The sequence below is a fragment of the Pelophylax lessonae genome (assembly GCF_965119305.1).
Source record: "Pelophylax lessonae genome assembly, contig: HAP1_SCAFFOLD_258, whole genome shotgun sequence".
NCBI classification, from domain to species: domain Eukaryota; kingdom Metazoa; phylum Chordata; class Amphibia; order Anura; family Ranidae; genus Pelophylax; species Pelophylax lessonae.
Window position 1 is genome coordinate 1 of NW_028120082.1, and position 18,996 is coordinate 18,996.

At 59.1% G+C, this 18,996-nt stretch overlaps 1 protein-coding gene across 3 annotated transcripts in view; it reads left to right on the top strand.

The window, feature by feature from the left end:
* Positions 1 to 463: 463 nt before the first annotated feature.
* The window catches only part of LOC309543587 (uncharacterized protein), a gene marked incomplete at its 5' end in the record, with an annotated part of 92,139 nt that continues 73,606 nt past the window's right edge, over positions 464 to 18,996 (top strand). For 2 of the 3 annotated variants that reach the window (XM_082276049.1, XM_082276048.1), the window contains one exon: positions 9,126 to 9,248. In XM_082276049.1, coding sequence (XP_082132175.1) covers positions 9,126 to 9,248 — 123 coding nt within the window. Of the gene's footprint in view, positions 507 to 9,125; positions 9,249 to 18,996 lie in introns of those variants that run through there. The other variant, XM_082276050.1, reaches the window with a different exon arrangement.

Genomic DNA, 18,996 nt, shown 5'->3' on the forward strand with positions numbered 1-18,996 from the left:
TGCACGCATCAGACAATAGCTGGAGGCCACGTGACCGCATGGGGAAATGTACCCTGTAACGTGAGAATTACCTACCCTCGTCACTCCTCACCGCTCGGCTTATTCTTGGCTTAGGTCACTCCCACTCCATTCGCTGTCCACGCCCACCCCATCCACTGATCAGTGGGGTTTTTTCACGGAACACCTGTGTGCGCACGCAGCTCGGTCTCATGTGAGGTGTACTGGGCGGGGTTTACGCCACTGAGGGGGAAATGTGTAAACCCCAATTGGGTGTAGAATGCGGGGTTAGGGGGGAAGTGACATCATCTGTGGGCGGATCCAGGTGGGGGGGGTCACGGTGTTCTGAAAAAAACATACCCCCGTCACTTCCGGGGCAGTCAGTAAGCGCTCATGCCAATCAACCGGAACCGGAAATACGTACCTGAACGGAGTGACTCCACATCCGGCTGCCGAGACTTAGGAGACGGCCAGAGATCACCGAACACCGAGTGTACCGGAGACCGACAGTGTATGTATGAGGAGCGCCGATCACCACCCCAGCCGGACATTCACCCGACATTCACCAATCACTGGACATTCACCACCCCAACCGGACATTCACCACCCCAACCGGACATTCACCAATCACCCGACATTCACCACCCCAACCGGACATTCACCAATCACCCGACATTCACCACCCCAACCGGACATTCACCCGACATTCACCAATCACTGGACATTCACCACCCCAACCGGACATTCACCACCCCAACCGGACATTCACCAATCACTGGACATTCACCACCCCAACCAAACATTCACCAATCACTGGACATTCACCACCCCAACCGGACATTCACCACCCCAACCGGACATTCACCAATCACCCGACATTCACCACCCAAACCAAACATTCACCAATCACCCGACATTCACCACCCCAACCGGACATTCACCAATCACCCGACATTCACCACCCCAACCGGACATTCACCCGACATTCACCAATCACTGGACATTCACCACCCCAACCGGACATTCACCACCCCAACCGGACATTCACCAATCACCCGACATTCACCACCCCAACCGGACATTCACCCGACATTCACCAATCACTGGACATTCACCACCCCAACCGGACATTCACCACCCCAACCGGACATTCACCAATCACTGGACATTCACCACCCCAACCGGACATTCACCACCCCAACCGGACATTCACCACCCCAACCGGACATTCACCAATCACTGGACATTCACCACCCCAACCAAACATTCACCAATCACTGGACATTCACCACCCCAACCGGACATTCACCACCCCAACCGGACATTCACCAATCACCCGACATTCACCACCCAAACCAAACATTCACCAATCACCCGACATTCACCACCCCAACCGGACATTCACCAATCACCCGACATTCACCACCCCAACCGGACATTCACCCGACATTCACCAATCACTGGACATTCACCACCCCAACCGGACATTCACCACCCCAACCGGACATTCACCAATCACCCGACATTCACCACCCCAACCGGACATTCACCCGACATTCACCAATCACTGGACATTCACCACCCCAACCGGACATTCACCACCCCAACCGGACATTCACCAATCACTGGACATTCACCACCCCAACCAAACATTCACCAATCACTGGACATTCACCACCCCAACCGGACATTCACCACCCCAACCGGACATTCACCAATCACCCGACATTCACCACCCAAACCAAACATTCACCAATCACCCGACATTCACCACCCCAACCGGACATTCACCAATCACCCGACATTCACCACCCCAACCGGACATTCACCAATCACCCGACATTCACCACCCAAACCAAACATTCACCAATCACCCGACATTCACCACCCCAAACGGACATTCACCACCCCAACCGGACATTCTCCAATCACCCGACATTCACCACCCCAACCGGACATTCACCACCCCAACCGGACATTCACCAATCACCCGACATTCACCACCCCAACCGGACATTCACCAATCACCCGACATTCACCGCCCCAACCAAACATTCTCCAATCACTGGACATTCACCACCCCAACCGGACATTCACCACCCCAACCGGACATTCACCACCCCAACTGGACATTCACCAATCACCCGACATTCACCACCCCAGCCGCACATTCACCAATCACCCGACATTCACCACCCCAGCCGCACATTCACCACCCCAGCCGCACATTCATCACCCAAACCAAACATTCACCAATCACCCGACATTCACCACCCCAACCAAACATTCACCAATCACCCGACATTCACCACCCCAACCGGACATTTACCAATCACCCGACATTCACCACCCCAACCGGACATTCACCACCCCAACCGGACATTCACCAATCACCCGACATTCACCACCCCAGCCGGACATTCACCAATCACCCGACATTTACCACCCCAACCAGACATTTACCAATCACCCGACATTCACCACCCCAACCGGACATTCACCACCCCAACCGGACATTCACCAATCACCCGACATTCACCACCCCAGCCGGACATTCACCAATCACCCGACATTTACCACCCCAACCAGACATTTACCAATCACCCGACATTCACCACCCCAACCGGACATTCACCACCCCAACCGGACATTCACCAATCACCCGACATTCACCACCCCAGCCGGACATTCACCAATCACCCGACATTTACCACCCCAGCCGGACATTCACCAATCACCCGACATTTACCACCCCAACCAGACATTTACCAATCACCCGACATTCACCACCCCAGCCGGACATTCACCAATCACCCGACATTTACCACCCCAACCAGACATTTACCAATCACCCGACATTCACCACCCCAACCGGACATTCACCACCCCAACCAAACATTCACCAATCACCCGACATTCACCACCCCAACCAAACATTCACCACCCCAACCGGACATTCACCAATCACCGGACATTCACCACCCCCAACCGGACATTCACCACCCCCTCCACACACTGATCTCCTAATGTCCCCAATCAATGTTCCTCTTCATACTGACACTGAGACCCCCCCCCCCCCCTCCGACCGTCCATCACTGACCAATAGAGTAGGGGCCGTTGTCTGGTAGGCGGAGTCACTGACCAATAGACTAGGGGCCGTTGTCTGGTAGGCGGAGTCACTGACCAGTAGACTAGGGGCCGTTGTCTGGTAGGCGGAGTCACTGACCAATAGACTAGGGGCCGTTGTCTGGTAGGCGGAGTCACTGACCAATAGACTAGGGGCCGTTGTCTGGTAGGCGGAGTCACTGACCAGTAGACTAGGGGCCGTTGTCTGGTAGGCGGAGTCACTGACCAATAGACTGGGGGCCGTTGTCTGGTAGGCGGGGGGGGGGGTCACTGACCAATAGACTAGGGGCCGTTGTCTGGTAGGCGGAGTCACTGACCAATAGACTAGGGGCCGTTGTCTGGCAGGCGGGGGGGGGGGGGGGGTCACTGACCAATAGACTAGGGGCCGTTGTCTGGTAGGCGGAGTCACTGACCAATAGACTGGGGGCCGTTGTCTGGCAGGCGGGGGGGGGGGTCACTGACCAGTAGACTAGGGGCCGTTGTCTGGTAGGCGGAGTCACTGACCAATAGACTAGGGGCCGTTGTCTGGTAGGCGGAGTCACTGACCAATAGACTAGGGGCCGTTGTCTGGTAGGCGGAGTCACTGACCAATAGACTAGGGGCCGTTGTCTGGTAGGCGGAGTCACTGACCAATAGACTGGGGGCCGTTGTCTGGTAGGCGGAGTCACTGACCAATAGACTAGGGGCCGTTGTCTGGTAGGCGGGGGGGGGGGGTCACTGACCAATAGACTAGGGGCCGTTGTCTGGTAGGCGGAGTCACTGACCAGTAGACTAGGGGCCGTTGTCTGTATGAAAAGAGAAGGTGTTGTTGGATAAACTAGTAGAGTATTGGTGTGAACTGACTCCAATCCCAGGTAATGTATAGGAACAAATGTAAAAAGGGACAGTGGGACGCCAACCCATGAGGGGGAACCAGCCCCCACTGTACCTCTGGACAAAAAGAAAAAGGGATGGTAAGGAGACTGTCACAACCAACTAGTTTGGAGCATCAAAACTGCTGTAAACAGCAATAGAATAGACAATGTAAAAATTGTAAACTTTATTGTGGTGATTAACACTCATAAATATAAAAATGGAGCCAACTCCACACATAACATTTTAAAAAGAAAGGAACACACAGTACAATTGACATTATTTATAACCAGATAGGATCGGTCTGACGCGTTTCGCATAAAATGGCGCTTTATCGAAGACCGTTTGTTGATCCTTGGTTAACTATTATAAAAAGAAGAAATCATAAGTTACAAAAATTCACAGAAACAAGGTAATAAACACATATGAACATTTGAAAACGTGTTCACTACAAAATTATTTGATGCTCACCAAGATACTTGTGCTGTAAAGTGCTTGAACAAGAGACCAGAAATGCTGGCTGCGCTATCGACCATACAGGGCCACGTGCAGGAGGGATGCAACCGGGTGAGGGTATCAGGGTAAATCAACCCTAAAAACCTCTCACTCAAAGAGCCCAGGAAAGGTGCCGAGTCCCGTACCGACAGGGTACATTCAGAGAGGTAGCCTCCCTCACGGACAAGCAGACCCCGGGCGTACTAGTGGAAAACCATCTGAGAAAGAAAATATATGGAATGTAACCAAAGGAAGAAATAAAAAACAAGAAAAAAGAAAAAAACATGAAAAGAACTTGATGTACCATCCCAGTTGATGTGGGGGAGAGAGAGGGGGAGAGGGAGAAAGGGGGGGGGGGAAGAAGGAGGGGGGAAGGGGAAAAGACCAAAAGGGGAAAAGGGGAGGGAAAAAGAAAGGGAGGGGAAGAGGAATTGGGGAGGGGGGGGAGGGAAAGGGGAAGGGAGGGGCCCCCACAACACCTGGGAGACTGTGTATAGCCATCCGCATCACAGTACATCCATAGCACATCTTGCTGTAAAAAATAACCATAAAAAAGGCTTGCAAAATTATATCCATATATAATTGGACATGGTTAATCCAGATTGCCCTAGACAGTTCAACCCGATAAGAATAAATGCCCACCAGGGGTGAAGACGGGAGGGGAAAGGAAGGATATACCACCCCACTTACCCAGTGAGTAACACTGACTCCCCGCTGCTTCCGTCTTGAAAATCCCGTTTAGGGGTGTAAAACCGTGCCCAAATGAGTCTTGATGGAGGAAAAACAAAAACAAAGGTTCCCCTCCCTTATGGGACGAACGCACGGCCTGAGGGGGAGAGATAGCCGTGTCTAAGCACCGGCCGCTGTCTGGCCGTTGTCTGGTAGGCGGGGGGGGGTCACTGACCAATAGACTAGGGGCCGTTGTCTGGTAGGCGGAGTCACTGACCAATAGACTAGGGGCCGTTGTCTGGTAGGCGGAGTCACTGACCAGTAGACTAGGGGCCGTTGTCTGGTAGGCGGAGTCACTGACCAATAGACTAGGGGCCGTTGTCTGGTAGGCGGAGTCACTGACCAGTAGACTAGGGGCCGTTGTCTGGTAGGCGGAGTCACTGACCAATAGACTAGGGGCCGTTGTCTGGTAGGCGGAGTCACTGACCAGTAGACTAGGGGCCGTTGTCTGGTAGGCGGAGTCACTGACCAATAGACTGGGGGCCGTTGTCTGGTAGGCGGGGGGGGGGTCACTGACCAATAGACTAGGGGCCGTTGTCTGGTAGGCGGAGTCACTGACCAATAGACTAGGGGCCGTTGTCTGGTAGGCGGGGGGGGGGGGGTCACTGACCAGTAGACTAGGGGCCGTTGTCTGGTAGGCGGGGGGGGGGTCACTGACCAGTAGACTAGGGGCTGTTGTCTGGTAGGCGGAGTCACTGACCAATAGACTAGGGGCCGTTGTCTGGTAGGCGGAGTCACTGACCAATAGACTAGGGGCCGTTGTCTGGTAGGCGGGGGGGGGGGGGGTCACTGACCAATAGACTAGGGGCCGTTGTCTGGTAGGCGGGGGGGGGTCACTGACCAATAGACTAGGGGCCGTTGTCTGGTAGGCGGAGTCACTGACCAATAGACTAGGGGCCGTTGTCTGGTAGGCGGGGGGGGGGTCACTGACCAGTAGACTAGGGGCCGTTGTCTGGTAGGCGGGGGGGGGGTCACTGACCAATAGACTAGGGGCCGTTGTCTGGTAGGCGGAGTCACTGACCAATAGACTAGGGGCCGTTGTCTGGTAGGCGGGGGGGGGTCACTGACCAATAGACTAGGGGCCGTTGTCTGGTAGGCGGTGGGGGGGTCACTGACCAGTAGACTAGGGGCCGTTGTCTGGTAGGCGGAGTCACTGACCAGTAGACTAGGGGCCGTTGTCTGGTAGGCGGGGGGGGAGTCACTGACCAATAGACTAGGGGCCATTGTCTGGTAGGCGGAGTCACTGACCAGTAGACTAGGGGCCGTTGTCTGATAGGCGGGGGGGAGTCACTGACCAATAGACTAGGGGCCGTTGTCTGGTAGGCGGAGTCACTGACCAGTAGACTAGGGGCCGTTGTCTGGTAGGCGGGGGGGGAGTCACTGACCAATAGACTAGGGGCCGTTGTCTGGTAGGCGGGGGGGGGGGGGGTCACTGACCAATAGACTAGGGGCCGTTGTCTGGTAGGCGGGGGGGGGTCACTGACCAATAGACTAGGGGCCGTTGTCTGGTAGGCGGAGTCACTGACCAATAGACTAGGGGCCGTTGTCTGGTAGGCGGGGGGGGGGTCACTGACCAGTAGACTAGGGGCCGTTGTCTGGTAGGCGGGGGGGGGGTCACTGACCAATAGACTAGGGGCCGTTGTCTGGTAGGCGGAGTCACTGACCAATAGACTAGGGGCCGTTGTCTGGTAGGCGGGGGGGGGTCACTGACCAATAGACTAGGGGCCGTTGTCTGGTAGGCGGTGGGGGGGTCACTGACCAGTAGACTAGGGGCCGTTGTCTGGTAGGCGGAGTCACTGACCAGTAGACTAGGGGCCGTTGTCTGGTAGGCGGGGGGGGAGTCACTGACCAATAGACTAGGGGCCATTGTCTGGTAGGCGGAGTCACTGACCAGTAGACTAGGGGCCGTTGTCTGATAGGCGGGGGGGAGTCACTGACCAATAGACTAGGGGCCGTTGTCTGGTAGGCGGAGTCACTGACCAGTAGACTAGGGGCCGTTGTCTGGTAGGCGGGGGGGGAGTCACTGACCAGTAGACTAGGGGCTGTTGTCTGGTAGGCGGGGGGGGGAGTCACTGACCAGTAGACTAGGGGCCGTTGTCTGGTAGGCGGGGGGGGGGTCACTGACCAGTAGACTAGGGGCCGTTGTCTGGTAGGCGGGGGGGGGGAGTCACTGACCAGTAGACTAGGGGCCGTTGTCTGGTAGGCGGGGGGGGGGAGTCACTGACCAGTAGACTAGGGGCCGTTGTCTGGTAGGCGGGGGGGAGTCACTGACCAGTAGACTAGGGGCCGTTGTCTGGTAGGCGGGGGGGGGGGGAGTCACTGACCAATAGACTAGGGGCCGTTGTCTGGTAGGCGGGGGGGGGGTCACTGACCAGTAGACTAGGGGCCGTTGTCTGGTAGGCGGAGTCACTGACCAGTAGACTAGGGGCCGTTGTCTGGTAGGCGGAGTCACTGACCAGTAGACTAGGGGCCGTTGTCTGGTAGGTGGGGGGGGGTCACTGACCAGTAGACTAGGGGCCGTTGTCTGGTAGGTGGGGGGGGGGTCACTGACCAATAGACTGGGGGCCGTTGTCTGGTAGGTGGGGGGGTCACTGACCAGTAGACTAGGGGCCGTTGTCTGGTAGGTGGGGGGGGGGGGTCACTGACCAATAGACTAGGGGCCGTTGTCTGGTAGGCGGGGGGGGGGGGAGTCACTGACCAATAGACTAGGGGCTGTTGTCTGGTAGGCGGGGGTGGGGGGAGTCACTGACCAATAGACTAGGGGCCGTTGTCTGATAGGCGGAGTCACTGACCAGTAGACTAGGGGCTGTTGTCTGGTAGGCGGGGGTGGGGGGTCACTGACCAATAGACTAGGGGCCGTTGTCTGGTAGGCGGAGTCACTGACCAATAGACTAGGGGCCGTTGTCTGGTAGGCGGGGGGGGTCACTGACCAATAGACTAGGGGCCGTTGTCTGGTAGGCGGGGGGGGGGGGAGTCACTGACCAGTAGACTAGGGGCCGTTGTCTGGTAGGCGGGGGGGGGGGGGAGTCACTGACCAGTAGACTAGGGGGCGTTGTCTGGTAGGCGGGGGGGGGGGGAGTCACTGACCAATAGACTAGGGGCCGTTGTCTGATAGGCGGAGTCACTGACCAATAGACTAGGGGCCGTTGTCTGGTAGGTGGGGGTGGGGGGTCACTGACCAGTAGACTAGGGGCCGTTGTCTGGTAGGCGGAGTCACTGACCAGTAGACTAGGGGCCGTTGTCTGGTAGGCGGGGGGGGGGAGTCACTGACCAATAGACTAGGGGCCGTTGTCTGGTAGGCGGAGTCACTGACCAATAGACTAGGGGCCGTTGTCTGGTAGGCGGAGTCACTGACCAATAGACTAGGGGCTGTTGTCTGGTAGGCGGAGTCACTGACCAATAGACTAGGGGCCGTTGTCTGGTAGGCGGAGTCACTGACCAATAGACTAGGGGCCGTTGTCTGGTAGGCGGAGTCACTGACCAATAGACTAGGGGCCGTTGTCTGGTAGGCGGGGGGGGGGGGGGGTCACTGACCAATAGACTAGGGGCCGTTGTCTGGTAGGTGGGGGGGGTCACTGACCAATAGACTGGGGGCCGTTGTCTGGTAGGCGGAGTCACTGACCAATAGACGGGGCCGTTGTCTGGTAGGCGGGGGGGGGGTCACTGACCAATAGACTAGGGGCCGTTGTCTGGTAGGTGGGGGGGGGGTCACTGACCAATAGACTATGGGCCGTTGTCTGGTAGGCGGAGTCACTGACCAATAGACTAGGGGCTGTTGTCTGGTAGGCGGAGTCACTGACCAATAGACGGGGCCGTTGTCTGGTAGGCGGGGGGGATCACTGACCAGTAGGCAGGGCCTGTTGTCCAGTAGGCGGGATCTCTGGCATGCTGTGATATAACAATGATCTCTCTCCTCTGACAGTGTGATGGCAGCGCTCTCCCTTCACTCCAATCCCTTCCCGGAGTCGCTCATCCTGCCTGCGAGTTCATTCCCGTCACAGAGGCTGATCAGACATGCTCTGGCGATCCTTCATCTCCTAACTGTAGAGGTGAGTCAGCGGGAAATCCAACAGAGTCCCTCTCCTCCCGGGCCCTGACCTCCTCCTGGGTTCCAACCTCCCGTCCCTCTCCTCCCGGGCCCTGACCTCCTCCTGGGTTCCAACCTCCCGTCCCTCTCCTCCCGGGCCCTGACCTCCTCCTGGGTTCCAACCTCCCGTCCCTCTCCTCCCGGGCCCTGACTTCCTCCTGGGTTCCAACCTCCCGTCCCTCTCCTCCCGGGACCTGTCCTCCTCCTGGGTTCCAACCTCCCGTCCCTCTCCTCCCGGGACCTGTCCTCCTCCTGGGTTCCTATCTCCCGTCCCTCTCCTCCCGGGCCCTGACCTCCTCCTGGGTTCCAACCTCCCGTCCCTCTCCTCCCGGGACCTGTCCTCCTCCTGGGTTCCTATCTCCCGTCCCTCTCCTCCCGGGCCCTGACCTCCTCCTGGGTTCCAACCTCCCGTCCCTCTCCTCCCGGGCCCTGACCTCCTCCTGGGTTCCAACCTCCCGTCCCTCTCCTCCCGGGCCCTAACCTCCTCCTGGGTTCCAACCTCCCGTCCCTCTCCTCCCGGGCCCTAACCTCCTCCTGGGTTCCAACCTCCCGTCCCTCTCCTCCCGGGCCCTGACCTCCTCCTGGGTTCCAACCTCCCGTCCCTCTCCTCCCGGGCCCTGACCTCCTCCTGGGTTCCAACCTCCCGTCCCTCTCCTCCCGGGCCCTAACCTCCTCCTGGGTTCCAACCTCCCGTCCCTCTCCTCCCGGGCCCTGACCTCCTCCTGGGTTCCAACCTCCCGTCCCTCTCATCCTGGGTTCCAACCTCCCGTCCCTCTCCTCCCGGGCCCTGACCTCCTCCTGGGTTCCAACCTCCCGTCCCTCTCCTCCCGGGCCCTGACCTCCTCCTGGGTTCCAACCTCCCGTCCCTCTCCTCCCGGGCCCTGACCTCCTCCTGGGTTCCAACCTCCCGTCCCTCTCCTCCCGGGCCCTGACCTCCTCCTGGGTTCCAACCTCCCGTCCCTCTCCTCCCGGGCCCTGACCTCCTCCTGGGTTCCAACCTCCCTTCCCTTTCCTCCGGGACTGCGTCCCTCTCCTCCCGGGCCCTGACCTCCTCCTGGGTTCCAACCTCCCGTCCCTCTCCTCCCGGGCCCTGACCTCCTCCTGGGTTCCAACCTCCCGTCCCTCTCCTCCCGGGCCCTGACCTCCTCCTGGGTTCCAACCTCCCGTCCCTCTCCTGGGCCCTGACCTCCTCCTGGGTTCCAACCTCCCGTCCCTCTCCTCCCGGGCCCTGACCTCCTCCTGGGTTCCAACCTCCCTTCCCTTTCCTCCGGGACTGCGTCCCTCTCCTCCCGGGCCCTGACCTCCTCCTGGGTTCCAACCTCCCGTCCCTCTCCTCCCGGGCCCTGACCTCCTCCTGGGTTCCAACCTCCCGTCCCTCTCCTCCGGGCCCTGACTTCCTCCTGGGTTCCAACCTCCCGTCCCTCTCCTCCCGGGCCCTGACCTCCTCCTGGGTTCCAACCTCCCGTCCCTCTCCTCCCGGGCCCTGACTTCCTCCTGGGTTCCAACCTCCCGTCCCTCTCCTCCCGGGCCTTGACCTCCTCCTGGGTTCCAACCTCCCGTTCCTCTCCTCCTGGGTTCCAACCTCCCGTCCCTCTCCTCCCGGGCCCTGACCTCCTCCTGGGTTCCAACCTCCCGTCCCTCTCCTCCCGGGCCCTGACCTCCTCCTGGGTTCCAACCTCCCGTCCCTCTCCTCCTGGGCCCTGACCTCCTCCTGGGTTCCAACCTCCCTTCCCTTTCCTCCGGGACTGCGTCCCTCTCCTCCCGGGCCCTGACCTCCTCCTGGGTTCCAACCTCCCGTCCCTCTCCTCCCGGGCCCTGACCTCCTCCTGGGTTCCAACCTCCCGTCCCTCTCCTCCCGGGCCCTGACCTCCTCCTGGGTTCCAACCTCCCGTCCCTCTCCTCCCGGGCCCTGACTTCCTCCTGGGTTCCAACCTCCCGTCCCTCTCCTCCCGGGCCCTGACTTCCTCCTGGGTTCCAACCTCCCGTCCCTCTCCTCCCGGGCCCTGACTTCCTCCTGGGTTCCAACCTCCCGTCCCTCTCCTCCCGGGCCCTGACTTCCTCCTGGGTTCCAACCTCCCGTCCCTCTCCTCCCGGGCCCTGACTTCCTCCTGGGTTCCAACCTCCCGTCCCTCTCCTCCCGGGCCCTGACCTCCTCCTGGGTTCCAACCTCCCGTTCCTCTCCTCCTGGGTTCCAACCTCCCGTCCCTCTCCTCCCGGGCCCTGACTTCCTCCTGGGTTCCAACCTCCCGTCCCTCTCCTCCTGGGTTCCAACCTCCCGTCCCTCTCCTCCTGGGTTCCAACCTCCCGTCCCTCTCCTCCCGGGCCCTGACTTCCTCCTGGGTTCCAACCTCCCGTCCCTCTCCTCCCGGGCCCTGACTTCCTCCTGGGTTCCAACCTCCCGTCCCTCTCCTCCCGGGCCCTGACCTCCTCCTGGGTTCCAACCTCCCGTTCCTCTCCTCCTGGGTTCCAACCTCCCGTCCCTCTCCTCCCGGGCCCTGACTTCCTCCTGGGTTCCAACCTCCCGTCCCTCTCCTCCTGGGTTCCAACCTCCCGTCCCTCTCCTCTTGGGTTCCAACCTCCCCGTCCCTCTCCTCCCGGGCCCTGACCTCCTCCTGGGTTCCAACCTCCCGTCCCTCTCCTCCCGGGCCCTGACCTCCTCCTGGGTTCCAACCTCCCGTCCCTCTCCTCCCGGGCCCTGACCTCCTCCTGGGTTCCAACCTCCCGTCCCTCTCCTCCCGGGCCCTGACCTCCTCCTGGGTTCCAACCTCCCGTCCCTCTCCTCCCGGGCCCTGACTTCCTCCTGGGTTCCAACCTCCCGTCCCTCTCCTCCCGGGCCCTGACTTCCTCCTGGGTTCCAACCTCCCGTCCCTCTCCTCCCGGGCCCTGACTTCCTCCTGGGTTCCAACCTCCCGTCCCTCTCCTCCCGGGCCCTGACCTCCTCCTGGGTTCCAACCTCCCGTCCCTCTCCTCCCGGGCCCTGACCTCCTCCTGGGTTCCAACCTCCCGTCCCTCTCCTCCTGGGTTCCAACCTCCCGTCCCTCTCCTCCCGGGCCCTGACCTCCTCCTGGGTTCCAACCTCCCGTCCCTCTCCTCCCGGGCCCTGACTTCCTCCTGGGTTCCAACCTCCCGTCCCTCTCCTCCTGGGTTCCAACCTCCCGTCCCTCTCCTCCCGGGCCCTGACCTCCTCCTGGGTTCCAACCTCCCGTCCCTCTCCTCCCGGGCCCTGACTTCCTCCTGGGTTCCAACCTCCCGTCCCTCTCCTCCCGGCCCCTGACTTCCTCCTGGGTTCCAACCTCCCGTCCCTCTCCTCCCGGGCCCTGACCTCTTCCTGGGTTCCAACCTCCTGTCCCTTTCCTCCGGGACTGCGTCCCTTTCTTCCCGGGCCCTGACCTCCTCCTGGGTTCCAACCTCCCATCCCTTTCCTCCGGGGCCCTGACCTCCTCCTGGGTTCCAACCTCCCGTTCCTCTCCTCCCGGGCCCTGACCTCCTCCTGGGTTCCAACCTCCTGTCCCTCTCCTCCCGGGCCCTGACCTCCTCCTGGGTTCCAACCTCCCGTCCCTCTCCTCCCGGGTCCTGACTTCCTCCTGGGTTCCAACCTCCCGTCCCTCTCCTCCCGGGCCCTGACCTCCTCCTGGGTTCCAACCTCCCTTCCCTTTCCTCCGGGACTGCGTCCCTCTCCTCCCGGGCCCTGACTTCCTCCTAGGTTCCAACCTCCCGTCCCTCTCCTCCCGGGCCCTGACCTCCTCATGGGTTCCAACCTCCCGTCCCTCTCCTCCTGGGCCCTGACCTCCTCCTGGGTTCCAACCTCCCGTCCCTCTCCTCCTGGGCCCTGACCTCCTCCTAGGTTCCAACCTCCCGTCCCTCTCCTCCTCATGGGTTCCAACCTCCCGTCCCTCTCCTCCTGGGCCCTGACCTCCTCCTGGGTTCCAACCTCCCGTCCCTCTCCTCCTGGGTTCCAACCTCCCATCCCTTTCCTCCGGCACTGCGTCCCTCTCCTCCCATGCCCTGACCTCCTCCTGGGTTCCAACCTCCCATCCCTTTCCTCCGGGACTGCGTCCCTTTCCTCCCAGGCCCTGACCTCCTCCTGGGTTCCAACCTCCCGTCCCTCTCCTCCTGGGCCCTGACCTCCTCCTGGCTTCCAACCTCCCGTCCCTCTCCTCCTGGGTTCCAACCTCCCATCCCTTTCCTCCGGCACTGCGTCCCTCTCCTCCCATGCCCTGACCTCCTCCTGGGTTCCAACCTCCCGTCCCTTTCCTCCGGCACTGCGTCCCTCTCCTCCCATGCCCTGACCTCCTCCTGGTTTCCAACCTCCCGTCCCTTTCCTCCGGCACTGCGTCCCTCTCCTCCCATGCCCTGACCTCCTCCTGGGTTCCGAGCCGACCTCTTGTCCTTTTCCTCCCGGGCTCTGACCTCCTCCTGAGTTCCGACCTCCTCCCGTCCCTTTCATCCAGGCCCGCGTCCTTCTCCTCCCGGGCCCTGACCTCCTCCCGTCCCGGGCCCACGTACCTCTCCTCCCATGCCCTGACCGCCTCCTGGGTTCTGACCTCCTCCCATCCCTTTCCTCCGGGGCCGCGTCCCTCTCCCCCCATGCCCTGACCTCCTCCTGGGTTCTGACCTCCTCCCATCCCTTTCCTCCGGGGCCGCGTCCCTCTCCCCCCATGCCCTGACCTCCTCCTGGGTTCTGACCTCCTCCCATCCCTTTCCTCCGGGGCCGCGTCCCTCTCCTCCCATGCCCTGACCTCCTCCTGGGTTCTGACCTCCTCCCATCCCTTTCCTCCGGGGCCGCGTCCCTCTCCCCCCATGCCCTGACCTCCTCCTGGGTTCTGACCTCCTCCCATCCCTTTCCTCCGGGGCCGCGTCCCTCTCCCCCCATGCCCTGACCTCCTCCTGGGTTCTGACCTCCTCCCATCCCTTTCCTCCGGGGCCGCGTCCCTCTCCTCCCATGCCCTGACCTCCTCCTGGGTTCTGACCTCCTCCCATCCCTTTCCTCCGGGGCCGCGTCCCTCTCCTCCCATGCCCTGACCTCCTCCTGGGTTCTGACCTCCTCCCATCCCTTTCCTCCGGGGCCGCGTCCCTCTCCTCCCAGGCCCTGACCTCCTCTTTCCCCTCTCCTCCCGGGCCCTGAGCTCCTCCTGGGTTCCGACCTCCCCTTGTCCCTTTCCTCCGGGGCCGCGTCCCTTTCCTCCCATGCTTTGTCCTCCTCCCGGGCCCTGAGCTCCTCCTGGGTTCCGACCTCCCCTTGTCCCTTTCCTCCGGGACTGCGTCCCTCTCCTCCCATGCCCTGACCTCCTCTTGGGTTCCGACTTCCTCCCATCTCTTTCCTCCAGGACCGCGTCCCTCTCCCCCCGTCCCTTTCCTTCCCGGGGCCGCGTCCCTCTCCTCCTGTGTTCCGATCTCCTCCCCTTTACTCTGGGTCCGGGTGTCTCTCCTTTCGGGCCCCTGAACTCCAATCTCTTCTCCTATTTTTTATTTAGAATGGTTCGGAGACGTGGATGTAGGAGAGATTAGGGTGTTAGCGGCTGCAGAGACACAGCGGGAGTGTCTGTGTCCTGTGTGGTGGGTGTGGTTTGTCTCCAGTGTGGTGGCCGGGGTGTGTCCTGTGTGGCGGGTGTGTTTTCTATATCCGGTGTGGTGTCTGTGGCGGGTGTGTTTTCTATATCCGGTGTGGTGTGTGTGGCGGGTGTGTTTTCTATGTCCGGTGTGGTGTCTGTGGCGGGTGTGTTTTCTATGTCAGGTGTGGTGTCTGTGGCGGGTGTGTTTTCTATGTCAGGTGTGGTGTCTGTGGCGGGTGTGTTTTCTATATCCGGTGTGGTGTCTGTGGCGGATGTGTTTTCTATGTCAGGTGTGGTGTCTGTGGCGGGTGTGTTTTCTATATCCGGTGTGGTGTCTGTGGCGGATGTGTTTTCTATGTCAGGTGTGGTGTCTGTGGCGGGTGTGTTTTCTATGTCCGGTGTGGTGTCTGTGGCGGGTGTGTTTTCTATATCCGGTGTGGTGTCTGTGGCGGATGTGTTTTCTATGTCCGGTGTGGTGTCTGTGGCGGATGTGTTTTCTATGTCCGGTGTGGTGTCTGTGGCGGGTGTGTTTTCTATATCCGGTGTGGTGTCTGTGGTGGGTGTGTTTTCTATGTCCGGTGTGGTGTCTGTGGTGGGTGTGTTTTCTATGTCCGGTGTGGTGTCTGTGGCGGGTGTGTTTTCTATGTCAGGTGTGGTGTCTGTGGCGGGTGTGTTTTCTATGTCCGGTGTGGTGTCTGTGGCGGGTGTGTTTTCTATGTCCGGTGTGGTGTCTGTGGTGGGTGTGTTTTCTATATCCGGTGTGGTGTCTGTGGCGGGTGTGTTTTCTATGTCCGGTGTGGTGTCTGTGGCGGGTGTGTTTTCTATGTCAGGTGTGGTGTCTGTGGCGGGTGTGTTTTCTATGTCCGGTGTGGTGTCTGTGGCGGGTGTGTTTTCTATGTCCGGTGTGGTGTCTGTGGTGGGTGTGTTTTCTATGTCCGGTGTGGTGTCTGTGGCGGGTGTGTTTTCTATGTCCGGTGTGGTGTCTGTGGCGGATGTGTTTTCTATGTCCGGTGTGGTGTCTGTGGCGGGTGTGTTTTCTATGTCCGGTGTGGTGTCTGTGGCGGGTGTGTTTTCTATGTCCGGTGTGGTGTCTGTGGCAGGTGTGTTTTCTATGTCCGGTGTGGTGTCTGTGGTGGGTGTGTTTTCTATGTCCGGTGTGGTGTCTGTGGCGGGTGTGTTTTCTATATCCGGTGTGGTGTCTGTGGCGGGTGTGTTTTCTATATCCGGTGTGGTGTCTGTGGCGGATGTGTTTTCTATATCCGGTGTGGTTTCTGTGGCGGGTGTGTTTTCTATATGCGGTGTGGTGTCTGTGGCGGGTGTGTTTTCTATATCCGGTGTGGTGTCTGTGGCGGATGTGTTTTCTATATCCGGTGTGGTGTCTGTGGCGGGTGTGTTTTCTATATCCGGTGTGGTGTCTGTGGTGGGTGTGTTTTCTATATCCGGTGTGGTGTCTGTGGCGGGTGTGTTTTCTATGTCCGGTGTGGTGTCTGTGGCGGGTGTGTTTTCTATGTCCGGTGTGGTGTCTGTGGCGGGTGTGTTTTCTATGTCCGGTGTGGTGTCTGTGGCGGGTGTGTTTTCTATGTCCGGTGTGGTGTCTGTGGCGGGTGTGTTTTCTATGTCAGGTGTGGTGTCTGTGGCGGGTGTGTTTTCTATGTCCGGTGTGGTGTCTGTGGCGGGTGTGTTTTCTATGTCCGGTGTGGTGTCTGTGGCGGGTGTGTTTTCTATGTCCGGTGTGGTGTCTGTGGCGGGTGTGTTTTCTATATCCGGTGTGGTGCCTGTGGCGGGTGTGTTTTCTATGTCAGGTGTGGTGTCTGTGGCGGGTGTGTTTTCTATATCCGGTGTGGTGTCTGTGGCGGGTGTGTTTTCTATATCCGGTGTGGTGTCTGTGGCGGGTGTGTTTTCTATGTCCGGTGTGGTGTCTGTGGCGGGTGTGTTTTCTATGTCAGGTGTGGTGTCTGTGGTGGGTGTGTTTTCTATGTCCGGTGTGGTGTCTGTGGCGGGTGTGTTTTCTATGTCCGGTGTGGTGTCTGTGGCGGGTGTGTTTTCTATATCCGGTGTGGTGCCTGTGGCGGGTGTGTTTTCTATGTCCGGTGTGGTGTCTGTGGCGGGTGTGTTTTCTATATCCGGTGTGGTGTCTGTGGCGGGTGTGTTTTCTATGTCAGGTGTGGTGTCTGTGGTGGGTGTGTTTTCTATATCCGGTGTGGTGTCTGTGGTGGGTGTGTTTTCGGTGTGGTGTCTGTGGCGGGTGTGTTTTCTATGTCCGGTGTGGTGTCTGTGGCGGGTGTGTTTTCTATGTCCGGTGTGGTGTCTGTGGCGGGTGTGTTTCTATGTCAGGTGTGGTGTCTGTGGCGGGTGTGTTTTCTATGTCCGGTGTGGTGTCTGTGGCGGGTGTGTTTTCTATGTCAGGTGTGGTGTCTGTGGCGGGTGTGTTTTCTATATCCGGTGTGGTGCCTGTGGCGGGTGTGTTTTCTATGTCAGGTGTGGTGTCTGTGGCGGGTGTGTTTTCTATATCCGGTGTGGTGTCTGTGGCGGGTGTGTTTTCTATATCCGGTGTGGTGCCTGTGGCGGGTGTGTTTTCTATGTCCGGTGTGGTGTCTGTGGAGGGTGTGTTTTCTATATCCGGTGTGGTGGGTGTGTTTTCTATGTCAGGTGTGGTGTCTGTGGCGGGTGTGTTTTCTATGTCAGGTGTGGTGTCTGTGGCGGGTGTGTTTTCGGTGTGGTGTCTGTGGCGGGTGTGTTTTCTATATCCGGTGTGGTGGGTGTGTTTTCTATGTCAGGTGTGGTGTCTGTGGCGGGTGTGTTTTCTATGTCAGGTGTGGTGTCTGTGGCGGGTGTGTTTTCGGTGTGGTGTCTGTGGCGGGTGTGTTTTCTATATCCGGTGTGGTGTCTGTGGAGGGTGTGTTTTCTATGTCCGGTGTGGTGTCTGTGGCGGGTGTGTTTTCTATATCCGGTGTGGTGTCTGTGGAGGGTGTGTTTTCTATGTCCGGTGTGGTGTCTGTGGCGGGTGTGTTTTCTATGTCAGGTGTGGTGTCTGTGGCGGGTGTGTTTTCTATGTCCGGTGTGGTGTCTGTGGCGGGTGTGTTTTCGGTGTGGTGTCTGTGGCGGGTGTGTTTTCTATATCCGGTGTGGTGTCTGTGGAGGGTGTGTTTTCTATGTCCGGTGTGGTGTCTGTGGCGGGTGTGTTTTCGGTGTGGTGTCTGTGGCGGGTGTGTTTTCTATATCCGGTGTGGTGGGTGTGTTTTCTATGTCAGGTGTGGTGTCTGTGGCGGGTGTGTTTTCTATGTCAGGTGTGGTGTCTGTGGTGGGTGTGTTTTCTATATCCGGTGTGGTGGGTGTGTTTTCTATGTCAGGTGTGGTGTCTGTGGCGGGTGTGTTTTCTATGTCAGGTGTGGTGTCTGTGGCGGGTGTGTTTTCTATGTCCGGTGTGGTGTCTGTGGCGGGTGTGTTTTCGGTGTGGTGTCTGTGGCGGGTGTGTTTTCTATATCCGGTGTGGTGTCTGTGGAGGGTGTGTTTTCTATGTCCGGTGTGGTGTCTGTGGCGGGTGTGTTTTCGGTGTGGTGTCTGTGGCGGGTGTGTTTTCTATATCCGGTGTGGTGGGTGTGTTTTCTATGTCAGGTGTGGTGTCTGTGGCGGGTGTGTTTTCTATGTCAGGTGTGGTGTCTGTGGCGGGTGTGTTTTCGGTGTGGTGTCTGTGGCGGGTGTGTTTTCTATATCCGGTGTGGTGTCTGTGGAGGGTGTGTTTTCTATGTCCGGTGTGGTGTCTGTGGCGGGTGTGTTTTCTATATCCGGTGTGGTGTCTGTGGAGGGTGTGTTTTCTATGTCCGGTGTGGTGTCTGTGGCGGGTGTGTTTTCTATGTCCGGTGTGGTGTCTGTGGTGGGTGTGTTTTCTATGTCCGGTGTGGTGCCTGTGTCGGGTGTGTTTTCTATGTCAGGTGTGGTGTCTGTGGTGGGTGTGTTTTCTATGTCCGGTGTGGTGTCTGTGGCGGGTGTGTTTTCTATGTCTGGTGTGGTGGGTGTGGCGGGTGTGTTTTCTATGTCTGGTGTGGTGGGTGTGTTTTCGATGTTCGGTGTGCTGTGGCGGGTGTGTTTTCTCATACGTCCTCCGACAGTCGCCGCCATCTTCATATTCGTCACAATGGGGTATTAGACTTTGCTCCG